General features: G+C 49.6%; 1 protein-coding gene across 1 annotated transcript in view; it reads left to right on the forward strand.

Moving 5' to 3' along the window:
- The window catches only part of CATSPERD (catsper channel auxiliary subunit delta), a 37,886-nt gene that overhangs the window by 19,785 nt on the left and 1,759 nt on the right, over nt 1-16,342 (forward strand). Inside the window, exons 12-20 of the mRNA XM_055430295.2 lie at nt 282-458; nt 2,784-2,897; nt 3,672-3,761; nt 4,442-4,500; nt 5,188-5,266; nt 5,748-5,800; nt 8,532-8,606; nt 10,345-10,473; nt 11,814-11,985. Of these exons, the coding sequence (XP_055286270.2) occupies nt 282-458; nt 2,784-2,897; nt 3,672-3,761; nt 4,442-4,500; nt 5,188-5,266; nt 5,748-5,800; nt 8,532-8,606; nt 10,345-10,473; nt 11,814-11,985 (948 nt within the window). The remainder of the gene's footprint in view (nt 1-281; nt 459-2,783; nt 2,898-3,671; nt 3,762-4,441; nt 4,501-5,187; nt 5,267-5,747; nt 5,801-8,531; nt 8,607-10,344; nt 10,474-11,813; nt 11,986-16,342) is intronic.

A 16,342-nucleotide genomic window follows, 5' to 3' on the forward strand; every position in this document is an offset into this window, starting at 1 on the left:
TAATATAACATGAATTTTAATTAATTTGACACCTGAAAAGTAGGTGTCTCAACAAAGGGTACCTAAAACTTTGCTTGGCCTTTTTGGTTTCTTGTTCAGTCGCTCAGTCATGTCTGACTCTTTGTGACCCCATGGACTACAGCAGAGACCATGGGGTTTCTTGGAGTTTTGTTTCTTTTGTTTTTTTGGCCTACCTTCTGTAAATATGAATCATAAGGAAAAAGTTAAATCCTCAAAAAAGAGTGAGAATGAGCTGATCTCAGAAGTCACTCTTCTCTTAGTTTTCAGACCAAAACATCTGGTCCCAAGAGGCGGTCCTGATGTTCACTGACGTGGGGATTCTGGAAATACTGACCCCACTTCCTGACGTGATCTTTCCAGCTTTCGATTTCCAGAAGTGCCTCCTGAATATCCAGGCCCTTCTCATGGATCCCCAACTCCAAGCTGGCATCTGCAAAGTAAGTGGTTGTGACTTGGGGTGGGGAAAAGGTCAGTTTCCAGAAACATATTAGACCGTCCATTTCCAAAGGGCCTTTGGATCCACAGCAATCAGTGGAATAAGAAAAAAAAAAGTGCCATTAAAAAAAATTATTTCTTTTTGGCTGTGCTGGCTCTTCCTAACTGCTCGGGCTTCTCTCTAGTTATGGTGAGCGGAGATGTCGCTCCAGTTGCAGTGCTCAGGCGTATCACTGCGGTGGCTTCTCTTGTTGCAGAGCACAGGCGCTAGGGCACTCGGGCTTCAGGAGCTGTGGCACATAGGCTCAGTAGCTGCAGCTTCCAGGCTTTAGAGCACAGGCTTAATAATTGTGGTGCATGGGCTTAGCTGCTCAGCGGCATGTGGGATCTTCCTGGATCACGGATCACACCCATGTTTCCTGCATTGGCAGGCAGATTCTTTACCACTGAAGCCACCAGGGAAGCCCAATCAAGCATATTTTGTCCAAAACATCCTTTTATGAAATGATGGTGCTCTGGGGCTACTCTCGAGTTACTCTCTTCTCACTGCGGTGGCCTGTCTTGTTGAGCACGGGCTTCAGTAATAGTGCCGCACAGTCTTACCTGCTCCCTCAGCAGGTTGGATCTTCCTGAACGAGGGATAGAACACACGTTCCCTGCAGTTGGCAGGTGGATTCTTTACCACTGGACCACCAGGGAAGTCGTTGATTCACTTTTAAAGAACAGAGTCTGGATGGTGCGACAGCCACTCAGCGTTGGAGGCACCTCCACCCTCACCACCACCACCCTCACCAGGAGACCAGGATGCACATGGGCAGCGATGAGTCCTGTTGCCAGGACAGAACATTTCAGTTAACTGTGTCATCCCTTATCAACCCCAGGTCTGCAACCAGAAGCAACTTGTTAGTTCTCTTCCTAGGACACCAGGCAGCCAACACACGATCTCAAAAACCAAGTTAAAAAAAGACAAGATGCAATTTCTCCACCTCTCACCTCCACACCTTCTCCTGAGTCAGCAAATAGCACAGAGAAAGGGTCTCCTCAGAAAATTATTCTGGTGAATATATGAAAACAAAATGATAGAATATTGCCCTGTGCTGATGCTCAATGTTGGAAGAGAGAGACAGTCAGCCGTTAGGTGCCACCGACAGAAGATGGATCACCCACTGGGTCTCCCATTTCAATTCTGCCCTAATCTGGTGGATCCAGTTGCCAATCTGCCAGAAAAGGCAGCACATGGAGGAACAGGTGTTCAGCCTCACCAGGAAAAATCCAGACGATGGGAAATCTACAGGTTCGACGGCATAGAGGGACTTTCATCGTGGTCCTGTGGCTAAGACCCCACTCTCCCAATGCAGGGGCTCTGGGTTCAATCCCTGGTCAGGGAACTAGATCCCACATGCTACAACTAAAGATCCCCCGTGCAGCAAGTTAGATCGAAGATCCCATGTGCCACAACTAACACCCGGCGGTGCCTGATAAATACTTTTTCTTTCTTTTTTAAAGATGCTGAGGAAAGAAACGAAAAAGAAAGGAAGGGAGGGGAAACTGTAGGTTGCAAGAGACTGAAAAATACGTTTGCAAACAGAAAAACTAAGTTACATCATCTGGGAATGCATTGTGCTGTGCTGTGGTGTCTGACTCTTTGCCACCACCTAAACTGTAGCCCACCAGGCTCTTCTGGTCATGGGATTCTCCAGGCAAGAATACTGGAGCTGGTTGCCATTCCCTACTTACTCCACAGGATCTTCCCAACCCTGGGATCGAACCTGAGTCTCATGTCTCCTGCATTAGCAGGTGGCTTCTTTACCACTGAGCACCTAGGAGAGCCTTCGGGATGTGCACTCGGCCATCATTCTAGGAAATGGGGAGGGAGGTGGGAAGGAGGTTCAGAATGGAGGGGACACATGTACACCTATGGCCGATACATACTGATGTATGGCAAAAACCACCACAATATTGTAAAGTAACTATCCTCCAGTTAAAATAAATAAAGACATAATAATCATTCCAGGAAGAAATGCAAGTAAGCGATTACTGCAGAAGTCAGGTCGGGAGGGGGACAGGCTACTTGTGGAGAGCAAAAGGGCTGTGACTAGGGAGACCTCCGTGGTCTTCTGGGGATGCAGGGTCTAGTGGGGAGTGGCTTGAGTGACAGCCCAGGCTGCTGCACCTACCAGACTGAAAGGTCCATCCCTAGGGACCCCCCCCCCACCTGCCGCTCGTCACTTGCTCTGTATTTTGGGGAACAGAGGCTTGATTTAATTGATACAAAGATTGATGGATTCTTTTTTTTTTCTTTTTAAACATAATTTATTTCTAACTAGGTGGAACTTCTGCAAGGAGAATTTGAAAACAAAATGTACACCATTGACATGAACAGTCAGTTGGAGTTGACGGCCCTAATGATACCCCGGCCAGGCACGTTACCTGTCCCACTAGTAAGGACACTTTATCTGTTTGACAAATGTCTCTTAACATCTGCCATCCTTGGCCTCATGTCTCGTGCCCACAGTTCCCAGGCTCTGGAAATTCCCTAGCATGCTCCCAGAGAGACAGTGGCTCATGAAGCCCCAAAAGACTTCTCTTCCTCCAGACGCCAGCATCCAGGTGTCTGGCCGTGGCTGTCCCTCTGCCCACCCTGCCTCCTTTCTCTATACCTCTATGCCAGTCCTCCAACCCCCTTCTGAGCTGCCCCGGACCCTTTCCAAAAAAGTCTTTTCCTCCCAGCTCAGCCGGCGCTGGCTTTCCCGCCTGCAGGGCATGCCTGAGAAAAAGCGGGCATCCCTGGACCTGAAACCCAGGTGTCCAAACCTGGACCCTTGGGTGCAAGCAATCAAGCTGAAAACAGGAGAGTGGACCAATGTAAGATTCCAGGGGATGTCCAGTCAGCTGGGACCGGGACCCGAGAGAGGAGCCGGCCTGGCCGCGGGATCTTGCCCCGCGCTCTCACCCGTACCCCTCAAGCCCCCTCCCTGCACAGGACGAGCCTCTCCACGCAGGAGAGACCAGTCTGGGTCTTGCGGCACATCAGCCCCAGGCTGTCCTCACAGAGGGCCTCATAGCCACGGTTAGTGGGGCTGTATGACAAGGGGGGCTTATTTGGGGATGGAACCTGCAGTAGCATTTCCGGAGCAAGCTGGGTCTTCAGTCCGAAGGGGCACTGGGGTCACTACAGCGCATGCGTCTCCCTTCCCGCTCCCTGCCCCCCGCAGGTAATGGTGAGCAACCCCCACTCCCTGGGGCTGCAGGCGGTCATCTATGAGGACGGCTACACCTACGACGGCAACACCAAGCACAGACTGGTGAGCTCGTTTGTCCCGCACCCACCCCCGCGTACCCACCAAACCCGGATCTTCAGGCTGAGGGGCTCGGCCTTGACCTGCAGATGTCAAGGGTCACCTGATGATGTCCTTCAAGGTCTGACCTCCGTCAGTCATCCCTCCCTTACAAACACTCAGATAAGGTGCTGCAGAGTATGAAGAGGCCCCTGCCCCTTCCCCACCTCGGCAGGTGACAGTCCCCCAGAGGAGGGATGGGAGGAGGCATCAGGAGGCAAACTAGCCTGCAGGGAGGGGCTTGGCTTAAATATGGGTCTGGGCGACCTTCAGGCCACAGCCAGGGTCACACCAGAAAGTCTGGACTTGACCCCAGACCACAACAAACTCTTTGCACCAGACCTTGTCACATCACAGTTAAATAGGAGGGAAAACTGATTCACACCCCACGGTGGGTCCCCAGGACAGAGGCAGCGAGGGAATGAAGGCGCTTGGAAAGAGGGGCCATTTCCATGAGCTTCTAGAAGGAAATTAGAACCAGAGATGGGCTGGATGGCTCTCAGGCTCCTCCTCCCAACTCCCCCACACCCCCCCATCCCCCACCCCCACACCTGGTCCTGCCCTCCTCCTGAACCCCATTCCAGGACCACCCTGGGGCTGTCCCACAGTGGTAGCTGCCTTTTGCATTTTCTCTCTTGGTTCCACAGAACATTTCCCTGAAGCAACAGCACCACTGGGGCAGGGCCAACCCCAACTTCACCTCCAGGTATGTCATCACCCAGGTGGTAGTGGCAGGTGGTCCCAGGGTCTCTGTAGGTTTCCCTTAGCAGGAGCTGGGGAAAGCAGGACCAAGATCCAGGCTCCCCTAGTCCAAGGGCGGTAAAGCAAGAATGATTAAAAACTCTTTAGAGACAGACAAATAGCATATGATATGACTTACTTGTGGAATCTAAAATATGACACAGATGAACCTATCCACAAAACAGAAACACACTCACAGACACAGAGAACAGACTTGTTGCTGAGTGGGGGAGGTGGTCGGGAAGGAGGGATGGATTGGGAGTCTGGGGTTTTAAAAAAAAGTGTGGATACAGAAGCTGTTAAAAGAATGATATTAAAATATTATATGCAGCTAGGTGATAATAAAATTGGGGCTCAGGTGTTCTTTTCAGTAAACTATTATATATCAATTTAAAAAACTGACTCAAGAAGAGGTAGAAACTAGAGGAAGGGTGGTACCACCATGTCTGAGCCCATGGTTCTTGGTCAAAATTCTGGACTGAATGGATGAAAAGATGAGTGAATGAATGGAGAAATGAATGGATGGGTGGGTGGGTGGGTGGATGGATGGATGGACAAATGGGTGGACAGACGGATAGATGGACGAACAGAAAAATGAATGGATAGGTCAGTGATGCTTTTTGCAATTACACACACTCCCATTGCCTTGTAGCATAAAGAGACCCACAATATCTACCATCACTCTGGACATCGCCAACAAAGAAATTTCATGTGTGGACCTTAAGCCACTGGTATGACCCAAACTTCCTGCCATCTCATATTCTTTGTCTTTAGTGTTCAGACTAATGGCAGCAAGCCTTCACTAGCTTTCCCCAAGGGGCTGGCGGAGCTCACACTCAGGATCTGGAAATGGACGCCATCCTGCCCCGGATGCCAAGGTGGCTGGCTGCCCCTCCCCTTCACTTTCCCCAGGGCTGCGCCTTAGGACTCACCATCCTCAGAGCAGGTGTACCAGCTGGGAGTTATCAAATGGGGGATCTTAGTGGCACCCCATACCTGGTTCAGGTTCTTAGGGATTGACTCCGTGAGTCGCAGGCACCTGGTCACCGCATTTCCACCCAGGCTCAGGGTCTCCAGTCCCTGTTGGGTTGAGTGCGACCCCTTGTGGGCTTTCCCTGGGGCCAGGCTATGGGTCAGCATAGCTCACTGACTTGGGTCAGCATCCGCATTTACCCCTTTCCCCTCCCCCACGCCATGTCTCCCCACCTGCAGACGGCGCTCATTTCAGTGGGGTGTGACCTGGAGAAGAAGATCGTCATTCAGAAGTGAGTGTGTCGGGAGGGTGGAAGTGAGGGGCAGGGAGAGGAAAGTGGGGCTTCAGGACGGTATGAGACGGTCACCATTGCTTCACAGCTGCAAAAGGTGGGTGACACTACTGTCTACTTTTGTATATGTTTAACGTTTCCATAAGAAACAGCTGCTCAATAATGAATCCTAATAGGTTAACTGTGAGTTTCCCGCAGGTGGCTGCCCCTCCCCCCACGGACTTGGGTGATATTCAACTGTTCTTTTTGCTCCTTCAGCCTTTGCTCATTCTCTTTCTCCCTTTTAATCCCTGAGTTCTTCATTTTGATCACAACTGCTGAGTTTTTGTGTTTAATAACCTACTGAACATTTGGGGGAACTTTGCCTCCGGTTACCGCAGGGAATGCAGTCATGAGACACAAGGAAAGTACTAATGCTTTTATGTATTTCAGAAATTTCACATGTTAAATGGAAATTGTTTTAAATGTGTAAATATTGGAGTTTATGAACTGAACTGAACTGAAGGATGTACACACTGTGCTAAAAGTCACTTATGTCTCAGTTTGTGTGTAAAATTAACATGCAACTTTGGGGTTAAAATTTTTTCTTAAAAAATTAGTAGTTTACATTTTTAAAAAAGGAACAATCACCAGCGTGAAATTGCCAAAAAAAAAGGAGAAAAGGGGGCTTCTGTGGTGGCTAAGTGTTAGAGAATCCTCCTGCCAGTTCAGGGAACACGGTTCGATCCCTGTGCCAACATCCCACATGCCAAGGAGCAACTAAACCCGTGCACCACGGGAACCCGGGAGCCTCAACTACTGAAGCCTGCGAGCTCTAGAACCCCCACTCGGCAACAAGAGATGCCACCGTGATGACACGCCCATGCACTGTAACTAGAGGGTAGTCCCTGCCCACCACAACTAGAGGAAGTCCACTCGCAGGTAGGACTAGGAAAATCCAGTGCAGCCAAAAATAAACAAATAAGTAAAATTAGTAGCTTACATTTTAAAAAAGAAAAATCACCCGCATGAAATTGTAAAAACAAAGAAAGAGCCCTGAAGACTGTCAGATCGCCATAGTTTTCTCTTCAGGCGGTGGTGTGCTGGTAAACGGGCAACAGCCAGTTCTGGGTAGGTGAGGAGCCTGGTTTGGTAGCTTTTGCAATTCTTATAGTATAAATGCTCCCACTGAGCCTATTGATCGCTACCGACATGTCTCTACTGCCCCACAAAATTCCTCAGGATTTAATGGCTAGTAAGAGCTGGCCTCAGCACTTTACCGCAGAAGGGCACTAATAAACTCAAGGGTAGGTTTAACCACATTTTTCCCCCCAAAATGGAAACGCTTTATTGAATCAATCAAAGATGTATTTACAACATATGTGCAGGAAAGCGTTTTAAAACAATCTTTTCAAAGCTTCTGCCCTAAAGAGGGTGGGAATAATATTTGTCACACGTATAATGAACAAAAGACTTGTATCTAGGATTTATAAAGAATTCCTATGAATCAAAAAAAGAAAAAAGAAATGACAAACGAAGAGAAAAATATGGGCAAAAGGCTTGAGAAGGCACTTCCAAATAAAGGGTGGGGGAAAAAGCTGGTCAATACATAAACAGTGCAGGAAAGGTTGTCAACCTCAATAAGAAAATGACAGTGATACACATTAGAGAGGGTTATTCACCAGCAGAGTGGCAAAACTGACAAGCCTGGACAGTAGCTGTAGAACTTAAGGGTGGGAACCCCCTGGCAGCTTCGGGAACTGCCAGACATAGCTGGTGATATTTTTTCAGCTGCTTTAGAATATATCTTTCCACCAGCAATTCCACTCATGAACATTTGCACTGATCCAGGTTCCAGAATGTTCTCAGCAGCATTATTCTTAATAGCTCCAAGCTGGAAGCAAGCCAACTCAAATGGCCATTGACAGCAGGATGGATAAATCAAGTGCAAAGGTTTTGATAGAACAGAATGTCACAGCAGTGAAAAGGCACAAGACAGGGTTACCTGTATGGATCACACCAACATAGGCATGGACTCAAAAGACAGAAAAGAACACATAGCATGATTCTAGTCTTTAAAAAAAAAAAAAAAATCCAGAATCAGGGGAATTCCCTGGTGGTCCTGTAGTTAGGACTCTGCACCACTGTGGAGAACGAGGATTTGATCCCTGGTTGGGGAACTAAGATCCCACAAGGCACGCAGCATGGAAAAAAGAAAAAGAAAAATCTGGCAAAAATAAACTACAGTCAACCCCTGTATCCGTGGGTCCCTCATCCGCAGATTTAACCAACGGTGGATGGATCGTGTTTACCTCCTAGGTTAACTGAATCTTCGGCTGTGGAACTGGCAGATGTAGAACTTTCACATTACAGAGGCCCCTACTATGGGACTTGAGCATCCTGGGATTTTGTTATTTGTGGTAGATCCTAGAACCAGTCCCCCTGCTGATAGCATGTTGCTTAAGGATATATGCGCAGATGGTAACAGTACAAAGATAAAAGGGGAAAGGATCATCTCAAAAGTCAGGACACCTAGCTCCCAGATTTCCAAGTGTAACGTCGTTCTCCAACCCAAGGAATTAGGGCTCCTTGGTGAAATGGCTGAGTCTAGGCTGGGCAAGGAAGATGCAAGATGAGCCTGGAGCATCTTAGAGAGCCCCATCCAACCGGGGGTGATCTGTGTGTCAAAGGGAACGATTCATCGGTCTTGCACGGGGTCAGACAGCATCTCACCATCTTTTGTTGCCCACAGTGAACTCTCAGCATGTTACCACGGAGTCCTTGACCCTGTGGCCCTTCAGGACAACTATAGCTACATCATTGAGAGGTGAGCCCCGCCCCCCAACACACAGTCACACGCGCGCACTCACACCCATGACCATTTGGTGTGCATGTGCCAAAGGCCAATCAATAATTTTTTTAAAAAATTAATTAAATTTGTGGCCATTTGGAGCAGCATGCAGGATCTTAGTTCCCCGATCAAGGATCAAATCCGTGCCCCTGCAGTGGAAGCTCAGAGTCTTTATCTCTGGACCACCAGGGAAGTCCCAAGAATCATTCTTAAATCATAATGGAAAAGGAAAAAAAAATCTAAAGAAAAGGGAAAAAGAATAATTTAAAATTGATACCATGCCAATTGATATCTGGCCATCAAGGAATCTGAGGGGGTGAGGAGACAGGCAGGGGAGGGGGCCAGGCCTGCGGGGGAACCAGTGTGATGTGGCAGGGTCCCGGGCCCAGGTCTGCCCAGACTCTGCCACCTGCTGAGTCAGCCTCAGACCCCTCCCCAGCCTGCCACCACCTCATGGAGCCCAGCCACTTGCTCGCCCCAACTAGTGGATTTGGTCAGTCAGCCAGCCAACGCAGGGAATGGGGATGGCTGGCCATGGTGAACCCTCTATGCAGGGTGGCACAGAGAGCTGATTCCACACTGGTGCACACCACCCAGCCCCCTGGCATAGGAGGATACTGGTGTGTCTTATATGACCTGGCTCTCCCCACTGCAGTACAAGCCAAAGAGTCCATCCCCCATCCAAAGTCTCAAAGCTGATGTCAAAACTGGTGCTGCCAGGGCTTCCCTTGTTGCTCAGTGGTAAAGAAACTGCCTGCTAATGTAGGAGACACAGATTTGATCCCGGCATCCGGAAGATCCCACATGCCTCAGAGCAACTAAGGCCATGCGCCACAGCTACTGAGCTTGTGCTCTAGAGTCCAGGAGCCACAACTCCTGAGCCCACGCACCATAGCTCCTGAAGCCTGTGTGCTAGAGCCTGTGCTTCACAACAAGAGAAGCCACTGCAATGAGAAGCCCACGCACCGCAACTAGAGAGTAGCCCCCGCTCGCCGCAACTAGAGAAGAGCCCAAGCAGCAACAAAGACCCAGCACAGTCAAAAATAAATTAACAATAATAATCAAACCGCCCCCCCCCCAAAAAAAGCTATTAACAAACTGATGTTCCTGGGCTTACTGACCAATGAGGCTGTAGCCAGACCTCCTGGGGGCACGAGCGTGTATGAATCAAGGTCTCCAGAGAGAGAGAAGCCACAGGATGTGTGTGTGAGATAGACACACAGAACAAGACAGAGACACACACAGAGTGACAGGCAGAGAATCACTTTAAGGATTTGGTTCCCTGACTGTGGAGGTTCCGGGGAGGCTAAGGGGCTGGCAGCTCTGCCACAAGTTGCCGTTCTAGTTCAAGGCCATCCGCAGGCAGACTTCCTTCTCTCGGGGGGAGGCCCTTCTTTGTTCTACTCAGGCCTCCAGCTGCACCCACATTAGGGCAAGCACTGCTTTCTCAGCCCCAGAGAACAAGCTCATAGAAACATCCTGAATGCATCTGACCACAATCAAGTGCCACAGCAGAGCTCAGAGGACCTAGAAGGTCACCCGCCACCCACGGGGGCATCCCAGAGGTCATGTTGACAATGGTTGTGAGTCCCCTGCTCAGACACCCCTCTGCGCTGTGACCGGCCCCATCCGCAGGGAGGAAGCGGGGAGGTGGGTGCGTGGACATCTGGGCACCTGGGGGAGCTCACCCATGTCTGTGTCCTGTTTCCCACAGGGAAGCCTACGACCCCAACTTCCAGGGGCAGCAGGCCAAGGAAGACCTGAAGGTGTATTACCCCTATGAGAAGCTGGGCTGCCCCCTCCTCGCCTACTATGACATCCCTTGGAAGCCAGTGGTAGAGCTGTGAGACACCCTCCAGATCCCCCCAAATCTTCCCCACCATCCTTCCCACCCCTCTGCCCAGGCTGCATCCTCACCTTGTCTTTTTCCTCTGCAGCTCCCAGCTTGCACACCTTCCCCCTTCCCCGTCTTAACTTGGCGGCTTTAACAAAACACACCAGGGACTGAACTGGGTGGTGGGCATGGGAGTGGGGGGGCACACGGGCACTGACTTTCTCACAGTCCTGGAGGCTGGAAGTCCAAGATCAAGGTGTCTTGCAGTGTCTCAACCTCTTCTCATCGCACCAGGGCCCACTCTTAGGACCTTGCTCCATCTCGATCGCCTCATTAAAGCTTCCAACTCCAAACATAGTCACGTTGGGGGGTTAGGACTTCACACAGGAATTTGGTGGGGGGCACCTTTCAGGTGAACTCACTCTGGCCCCTTCCATGGATTCTGCCTTCTTTCATCTGATCCCGCCCCCACTGAGGATCACTGGACTAAATTGTTGACAACTGAATGATGGGAGTTGGTGGTGGACAGGGAGGCCTGGTGTGCTGCGGTTCATGGGGTCACAAAGAGTCGGACATGACTGAGCGACTGAACTGAACTGAACTGAATGATGGTGGGAACCTCAAATATGTGGAAACATTTAGGTTCATTAAAGCATCTCTGGTGGGACCTCTTTGGTGGTTCAGGGGTTAAGACTCCATACTTCCAGCACTTCCACTGCACAGGCACAGGTTCGATCCCTAGGTCAGGAAAATCTCCTGGAGGAGGGCATGGCAACCTACTCCAGGATTCTTGCCTGGAGAATCCCATTGATAGAGGAGCCTGGCGGGCTACACTACATAGATTCGCAAAAAGTCGGACATGATTGAGGCAATTAACACTCATACTTTCCCATCAGAAGAAGGTGTAAGCCCCAGCCTGGCAGGAGACAAATGTGCATTTAAAAATAAGAATTGGGGGGCGGCGGGGGCACGGGGCTTGGCTGAACAGCTTGCAGGATCTTAGTTCCCCAACCAGGTCTCAAACCTGGGTCCCCAGCAGTGGAAGCTCGGAGCCCTGACCACCGGACCATCAGGGAATTCTCTCAAAATTAAGGATTTAGAACAACTCTAATTCATCACCCTAGAACATCTGCAGGTGTCAGAATTAAATCGACATCCGCTCCCCCAGCCTACCCTCACCCGGTCAGCGCCCGCTGTCCCTACCTGTATCAGGGTTGAATGTCCCAGAGGCGTCAGCTTGGGGGTGGTGGTGGGAGAAGGCATCGCCCCCAGACGAGATGGTTTCACCAGCCCAGCATAGCCGGGCGCACTGGCCTCCCGCAGCCTCGCCTGTATGTGCCCTGTCCCAGGTGGCGTGAAGGCAAGTTCCAGGAGGTGGTGGAGGCCGAGTATGTCCTGCTGGAGATGAACGGGCTGTTTACCTACACGTACTCCCTGACGGCCGGCATGGCAGGCTGCAGTGCCCAGCCGCAGAACTGGACCACCATCACAGACACAGCGTCCTTCTCCTGGGACCGCGAGGTAAGGCCTGCGCTCTAGAGCAGTCCCAGTGCAGGCCTGGGGAGGCGACGTCCGGTCATGCGCAGTGTGTGCTGGGAGTCGGCTCGAGCTGTGCAGGCTGTTGCGAACCCAACACCAGAGACCCCAGGGGCTTTTAACAGCAGCATGGGTTTCTCATGGGTCTTGGAGGCTGAAATTCAACATCAAGGCGCCAGCGGATTTGGGGTCTGGTTCATGGGTGACGCTTCCTGTGTCCTCACAGAGCAGAAGGGGTTGGGGAGCTCTTCCAGACGCTTTTGCACCCAGGTGCGTGTTCAGTCCTGTCCGACTCTGGAACCACGTGGACTGTAGCCCCCGCTGCCCCTCCCCCCAAGGGCTCCTATGGGCCTAGGATTCTCCAGGACAGAATACTGGAGTGGATTGCCAATTCCTACTCCAGGCCCAGGTCCCTTTATAAGGACACTAATCTCCTAATGACACAGAACAACTGATTGGTTCAAAATTGGGAAAGGAGTACGACAAGGCTGTATATTGTCACCCCACCTATTTAACTTAAACGCAGAGTACATCATACGAAATGTCAGGCTGGATGAATCACAAGCTGGAATCAAAATTGCTGGGAGAAATATCAACAACATCAGATAGGCAGATGATACCACTCTGATGGCAGAAAGTGAAAAGAAATTAAAGAGCCTCTTGATAAGGGTGAAAGAGGAGAGTGAAAAAGCTGGCTTGAAACTCAACATTCAAAACACTAAGATCATGGCATCCAGGCCCATCACTTCATGGCAAATAGAAGGGGAAGAAGTGAAAGTAGTGACAAATCTTATTTTCTTGGGCTCCAAATCACTAAGACAGTGATTGCAGCGGTGAAATTAAAAAGACACTTGCTCACTGGAAGTAAAGCTGTGACAAACTTAGCATATTAAAAAAGAGAGACATAACTTTGCCGACAAAGGTCAGTACAGTCAAAGCTATGGTCTTTCCAGTAGTCATGTACAGATGTGACAGTTGGACCATATGGAGGGCTGAGGGCCAAAGAATTGGTGCTTTCGAACTGTGGTGTTGAAGAAGACTCTTGAGAGTCCCTTGGACAGCAAGGAGATCCAACCAGTCAATCCCAAAGGAAATTAACCCTGAATATTCATTGGAGGCCTGGAATGCTGTGATTCATGGGATCGCAGAGAGTCGGACACGACTGAGCGACTGAACTGAACTGAACTGATTCATTGGAAGGACTGTTGCTGAAGCTCCAATCCTTTGGTCACCTGCTGCGAACAGCCAACTCATTGCAAAAGACTCTGATGCTGGGAAAGATTGAAGGCAAAAGGAGAAGGGGGTGACAGAGGATGAGATAGTTAGACAGCGTCACCACTCAATGGACATGCATTTGAGCAAAGTCCGGAAGATAATGAAGGACAGAGGAACCTGGCTTGCTGTAGTCCATGGGGTCCTAAAGAATGGGACACGACTTAGCGACTGGACGACAAACAAAATCTTCTTCAGGAGTCCTCCACCACTATGACCTGCTGCCTTCCAAAGGCCTCGCCTCCTGATTCATCACCTCTGGGGGTACTGTTTAACAGATGACCTCCAGTCGGTTGACAGGCATTTAGTCCCTGATTAGCTGGGGTGTTGGATGCTGGTGTAAGATGCACAAACCCTTTGGGAATCTCTACCAAGGGAATGACCAGACGATCAGAGATGTCAGGACCAAGGCGTTCATGGAGCATACTGTTGATGATGTACAAAACTCTGGAACCATCCAAATGCCCATTATGTAAGGGGCTGATGATACTTACGGTTCTGCTCAGCGAGCGTTTCTATTACGCGCGTTGTTTGGTACACGACTGACAAATAGGGGTCTGGCGACAGTGAAAGGAACACATCGATTTGGTCCTGGGTGCGGAAGGGGAGCTTGTGGTGTGCAGTAGTTTCCAGCCGCCAGCTGCCTCTCAACGCCAAGGGCGCGAACACGGTGCAATGCTGCCTCATCACCAGCAGGGCGCGCGCGCTACCCGCGTCCTAAGCCGGTTCCAGCGCCGACTCCGGGCTCCTTAAATTTGTATTTGTTTTCAGAGCCAGCAGCCTCACCCTTCCTCACACCCCATTCCGCCCAGTGAGTTTGAGAATTTATTTGCTTGGTGACATTGTGTGTGTGTTTTTTTAATCAAGCTAAAATTTACATAACCTATAATGAATTTTTTTTTTAATGTAAAAAGTGCAACTCACAACTTGGGTGTTTTGTGCCTTCACGATGTTACCCAAGCACCGCCTCTCTGACCATCTCTTTAAAAAGTACAAGCCACACACATGTAACTTTATTTATTATTTTCTGACTGTGCTGGTGGTTGCATTATTTTTTATTAGCCCTCTCATTCAAAGTGGCACACATTCATTTAAGAGACTGTCCTGTTGCTTTTTTCCCATCAGCCCTGGTGGGCGATTTTGTAGAACCCCGAGGGTTTTTCTATCAAGATAGAGCCTCGGTGCCTGCATTTCCAGCATGATCATTAGATGGGCAGTTATGTAGTTACTTAGCCAAATCATGGGGTGCAGCTAGCTATAAAAAATAATAATAATAATGAGTCTTTAGGCTAAGCAGCTGTCCTCATTAAATTTCACATAGTTTTTATGTGATCCAGCTTTTTTCCCCCCCTTTTACCCTCAAAAGATTAAAAATTTTTTTTCTTAATTGTTGGGCACTTCCCTGGTGGTCCAGTGGTTAAGATTACAAGCTCCCAATGCAGGGAGCTGGGGTTCAATCCCTGGTTATGTCACCAGACCCTCCATACCTTAGCGGAGTGAGTTGCCATGCCGTCCTCCAGGGGATCTTCCCCACCCAGGGATCAACCTGTGTTTCTAGCGTCTCCTGCATTGGCATCTGGGTTCTTTACCACTAGTGCCACCTGGGAAGCCCCAACTAACAGCAGGCACAGCCAAATAAAAATTTTAAATAATTTTTAAAAAGTTTTTTAATTGTGGTCAAACATACATGGACAGAGGAGCCAGGTGGGCTGCAGTCCATGGGGTCGCAGAGTCGGGTACGACTGAGCAACTAACGCTTACTTAGTTACACATAATATAAAATTGACCATTTTAAATATTTTTAAGTGCACAGCTCAGTGGCATTAAGCACATTCACATTGTCCTGCAACCATCCCCACCATCATCTCTAGAACTTTTCCTTCTTCCCAAACTGAAACTCTGTCCCCATGAAACACTGACTCCCGTCCCCTCCCCCTGGTACCTGACCCCCACTATCTACTTCCTGTCTCTAAGGATCTCACTCCCCTAGGGGGTCTCACACGTGTGGGATCAGATGGTATTTGTCCTTTTGTGTCTGGCTTATCTCACTGAGCATCACATCCTCACAGTTGATCCATGCTGTGGCGGGCGTTGGAAACTCCTATAATATTCCATTAGTGTGAATGAACCTCACTCTGTTTATCCACCATCTCTCAATGGACATTTGAGTTGCTTCCACATTTTGGCTATTGTGAATGGTGCTGCTGTGAACTCAGGAGTGCAAGTATCTCTTCAAGACCTTGCTTTAGTTCTCTGGTGTCAATTCTTACAAAAGAAATAATCCCTTTATAGGGGCCTTACCCTCAGGACCTCATCAAATCTCTTTCCAATGCCCCACCTTCAAATACTATTCCATTGGGGGATGTTGCATCAACATATGAATGGGGTTGGGGATTCAAACATTCAGTGCATGGGCTTCTCATTGCCTTGGCTTCTTTTGTTACAGAGCACCAGCTCTAGGGCACACAGACTTCAGCAGTTGCTACCTGCGGGTTTAGTTGCTCTGCCCATGTGTTCCACAGCTGCTAAAGCTGTGCTCTACTAAACCTGTGCAACTACTGAGCCCACGTGCTAGAACTACTGAAGCCTGTGTGCTCTAGAGCCCAAGTTTCACAAGAGAAGCCACTACAATTAGAAGCCCTCGTACCACAACTATAAAGAGTAGCCCCTGCTCTCCGCAACTAGAGAAAAGCCCAAGCAGCAACGAAGACCCAGCATAGCCAAAAATTAATATAAAAATAAATTATTTTTAAAAAAGACCTCGTCTCCAAATAAGGACACTGCCCAAGGCCCTGAGGGTTAGGACTTCCCCATATGATTTGGGGAGGAATTCAACCCAGCTCATAATACAAAGAGCACATGTATCAGACTCACACCCAGACTCAGAGCTGCAAGGGACCCTGGGGAGAGGAGTTGTTATGCCCGCAGCCCACCTCAAGCTTGGGCAGGCCAGGAAGGAGGAGGGCAGGAAGAAGGAGCCACACTCACAGATTGGCTGGCCTGCCCAGGGGGCACCTGGCCCTGGACTCACAGCCACAGATGATGGTGGTGCGCCATGGGGTGTGTCGGA

Source organism: Moschus berezovskii, chromosome 8 (assembly GCF_049115385.1).
Source record: "Moschus berezovskii isolate FMDL1 chromosome 8, NW_MosBer_1.0, whole genome shotgun sequence".
NCBI classification, from domain to species: domain Eukaryota; kingdom Metazoa; phylum Chordata; class Mammalia; order Artiodactyla; family Moschidae; genus Moschus; species Moschus berezovskii.